We start from the raw sequence: 4,023 nt of genomic DNA, 5'->3' as shown, positions 1-4,023 counted from the left end.
CGGCGCGATCTGGGCCAGCCCGGGGACTGGCCTGCAGCTGGGCTGGAGCGGCCGTGCCAAGAAGAGGTAGAAGAAAAGCAGACGGATGCCTCGGGCATCAAACCTGCTCCAGTAGGACGCTTTGCATGTGCAGCCTGTGCTCAGCTGGGATAATGCTAGGGCCTTTCTGCCGGTGCTTTTTGCACCCACTGGAAATCCTCGTAGGGTTTTTGAGTCGGGGTGGGGGGTTAATGCCAGGCTGCTGCTTTGGGCATGGCTAGCCTGGCTGCCTTGCAGCTGGCCCTCGCCAGTGGCATTGCCGTGACAGCGGTGCAGGGCACTATATCCTACACCATCCGCAGCCCACATGGGGAGGAAATGCCCGGGCGCTGCACCATCCGCTCCCCGCACCCCACAGGCCACGGCACGTGGCCAGACCCTCGGCTGCCCTCTTGTACCATGGGGCTGGCCATGGCGGGGAGCTGCAGGATCCAGCATGAGGCTGGGGAGGGGGAAGCTGAAGCAGGAGAGCTTGAAACGACTCTACCAGAAAAGAAAGAAGGTCAGCTCAGACCAAAAACTACAGACCCTCGGGCCTGTCTCGCCCTGTACCAGCTTCTAGCTGTGCTGGCGCAGCCCGCAAATGCCACCACTCTCCTGCCCCCCGAAAGCCAGCCTGCTGCCCTCCCCGGTGCCGAGTGCCTGGCTCACCCCGCTACCCTCGGAAGATGTGAGCTGGTGAAACCGAAACCCGCATCTGGTTTCCCCAGCCGCCTGTGAAGCAGCGGAGCTGCCCCACGGCCAGGCACAGGCAAGGCCAAGCTGTTCGTCAGCAGTGGCCCCCCCCTCCGCCGGTCACCGTGCAAAACTCGAAGCAGAACCAAGCGGCTCTTGGGCTGCTCCTTTCATGCACTGGCGTGACCTGCACAACCCAGCCCCTGGTGATCGCCTGCATCGCTCAGTGCCTTCAAAGCGGCTCTTGATTGATGTGTTTCCCTGACTCACAAGCTTCAAGAGGCTTTGAAGACACTGGGCCAGGCTCTGATCTCTCTTATGCTGATGCAAATCAGGAGCAATGGTGCTGACAATAGTGCAATAATCCACACTGATGTCAAGCCAGTAAAAATAAGAGCAGAAACAATGTTTTGGTCTTTCCTCTGCCTTGAAGGGATCCGAGCAGCACTGAGAAGCAGAGCGGCAAAGCATGCAAAGAAAACTTGGTGTAAAGCAAAGGACACGTAACTCTGTAGAGGGCACTTGTTCTTTCCTGCAGCTAAGAAGCATTTTAATTTTTTTTAACAGCTAAGAAAAATAAGACTGAGACTTCGGTGTGAAATGCAAGCTCTCAGCCAATGGCATCACCACGGCTAGGATTAGGCCTGGGGAAAGCCCCAATGCTGCTGGTTTCAGCCCAGTAGCAGCACACTTGGATGTATTCGCATTTCTCATCTGAGACTGCTGACAGCATGAGAGCTGCGGGCAGTGCCTGGGAAACGCTGATTTAGGGGCACGAGGAGGATGGGTTATCCCAGGGCAAACCAGGACGTGGGAGGCAAGAGCTGTGAACGGCCCCAGACAGGCAAGACACCAAAAGCTGGGCATCACTTTTTGCCCCGGGTGCTCCCAGACTGGGAGTGCCGGCTGGCCCCAGCCCCTCTGGGGACATGGGGCAGGACTGCCACTCCCACAGGGGCTCCTGTGCCGAGTGGCACCCTGTCCTCACGCCACGCACAGCCACCCACCCAGCAGAGCCCTGCATGCTGGGGGGGGTTCCCCAGGGCTGCTGGGCTCCCAGCCACCGCCGGCCCCCCCTGTTCACAGCCCCCTGTCACCCTCTCCCCCAGGTGTGGTTTCAGAACCGGCGAGCTAAATGGCGCAAGCGGGAGCGGTTCGGCCAGATGCAGCAGGTCCGGACCCACTTCTCCACTGCCTACGAGCTGCCCCTGCTCACCCGTGCTGAGAACTACGCCCAGGTGAGCGCATGCCCCCTCCCTGGTCCGTCTGTCCCAATGCCTGCTGGACACACCGCCTCTGCTCCCAGTCCCCCCCAGGTGATGCTTCGCTTCTCAGGTTCATCCACCTGCCCTCAGGCAAGGCTGCAAGAGTGCCGGGGCTGGGGCTTTATTACCAAGCACTGAAGGGCCAGGAATTATTTAGCTGGGTGTCCTGGCCAGCCGCCTCATGCCCTGGCCGGGTGCAGTCGTCTCTAAAGCAAGCAGCAAGCCCAGCCCTGTGTGGTGTGGTGCAGCCACCCTTTGGGCGCAGGTCACCCTGCTCAGCACAGCCCATTACACTGTCCTTCTCCCGTCATGTGTGCTGCTGCCCGCTAACTTCCCACTGATTTGGAAAAGGTCCTTAAGGCTATTTAAGGCCTTAAAACCAGCAGTTCCCAGGAAGGCTTCCTGTTGCCATGCCTAGGTTTCCATGCCCCTTCTTTAGGAGGTTGGACGACAGCATTTTTCCCCTGGCAAATTCCCACAGCCATCTCCCAGCAATGGGCTGTGGTACCCACAGTGCACTCGGTGACGTCTGGGGATGCTTCCCGAGGGTCTTGTGGGTTTGCACTCCAAAGGAAGGGTGGGATCAGCCTTCTCAGGGTACCTGGGGATGCTCCCAGGGGCTCCCAAGGCTGTTCCTGCTCCGGCCCAGGAGGCAGGTGACTCCCTCCTTCACTTCCCCTCCTGGGAAACCTGTCGCCACAGTAGCATCCTAGGCAGCGGGCCAGCCCCCGGTTCACAACGCTGCCTTCAGACACTGCCAGGGTGGACGGGCATTCATTAGCTTGAGGGCTAGGCTGTGCCCCCTCAAAGCACTCCCTCCATCCTGCCGGCTCCTCTTCCTGCCACCCAGAATTTGCTCAAGGGTGCAGTTTTGCAGGTGTGATGGTCTGAACCTGACTTGTCCTCACAGATCTGCTGGGAGTCCTCCCCGCCCCGATGCCCTGGCTGTTAGCTACCTCCCCAGCCAGCGCTGCACCAAAGCTCCCCTGTGGCCAAGCCAAGAGCATTTGACCTCTCTCTTGCTTGGCATCTCCCCCGAACTGAACAAGAAGCCCTTATGAAACAGCTGAGAGATGCCAAAGCAGCTTTTCAAGCAGAGGACGCTCTCAGCAGACTTTTCAGCACTCCCTTCTTTGTAACATATACTGCTCCCTCCCTCCATACTGCCCTCCTCTCCCAGCCCTAGAGATCAAAAAAATGAAAAGCAATTTGCAGGAGGTAAGAGATCAGAGAGGGCCCGAGGGCGAGTGGTGCAGCAGGGCGGTGGGATGAAGGGCCCTTTGCTCTCTTGCTCCAGCCAGCTGCTCACCTCCTTCCTGCTTTCATCCTGCACGCCTGTCCCCCCCGCCGCAGCTCACCTACTCCCGCTGGCAAACACTGAGCCCCCCTCTCTTCTTCTGCAATATCATTTAATGAGTGAGGCTGCAGGAGCCCAGACGGCCGCATGAGGTGGCCCCACAGGGCTCTGCTCTGCAACAGGGCGGGTGATGCTTCCTCAAAGGGCAGCGAGCGCCGCTGGGGAGAGGGGCAAGGAAACTGCCTGTGCCGGGGGCTGCGGGCAGCTCAGCTCTGACAGGCACGTCTGTCGGCTGCAAAAAGGCTCTTGCCTAGCCAAGGCCGCCCTGGGCTGGGGCAGGAGGATGGATTGGTGGTCTCGCAGCATCCCTTTCTGCCTGCCCCCTCTATAGCGGGTAGACCCACAGGAACACTGTGGATGACACCAGGTTTCCTGTGCCAAGAGCTTCAGAAAGTGCTCATGGTGCAACAAAAAAAAAAAAAAAAAAAAAAAAAGGAAGGGGGGGGGGGGGGGGGGGGAGAGACACAGACAAACAGAGAGACAACATGGCAGAGCAGGGGCACCGTCCTGCTCTCCTATTTGTTATTCTCCAGTGCTCCCTGCCCTTGCCAGCGCTGGCATATGGATTTTGGAGGGCACCTGCTGGCTCCGGGGGGGCTGCTGGTGCCACTGCTGGCAGGGGCCAGTGTCCCACGTCCCACCACCCTGGCTGCCCTTTGGGTGCAGGGCTGCCCTGCGGGGTGGCGG

The 4,023-nt window shown here is 59.6% G+C and overlaps 1 protein-coding gene across 1 annotated transcript in view; it reads left to right on the top strand.

Annotated features, from left to right (window-relative positions):
• Positions 1-4,023, top strand: part of ALX4 (ALX homeobox 4) — a 14,000-nt gene that overhangs the window by 9,697 nt on the left and 280 nt on the right. The window contains 2 exon segments of the mRNA XM_035902944.1: positions 1,824-2,019; positions 3,362-3,428. Coding sequence (XP_035758837.1) covers positions 1,824-2,019; positions 3,362-3,428 — 263 coding nt within the window.

This window comes from Egretta garzetta, unplaced genomic scaffold, assembly GCF_000687185.1.
Source record: "Egretta garzetta isolate BGI_Z169 unplaced genomic scaffold, ASM68718v1 scaffold329, whole genome shotgun sequence".
NCBI lineage: Eukaryota > Metazoa > Chordata > Aves > Pelecaniformes > Ardeidae > Egretta > Egretta garzetta.
Note: the sequence above shows the minus strand (reverse complement) of the source record. Positions and strands in the feature narration are given on the sequence as shown.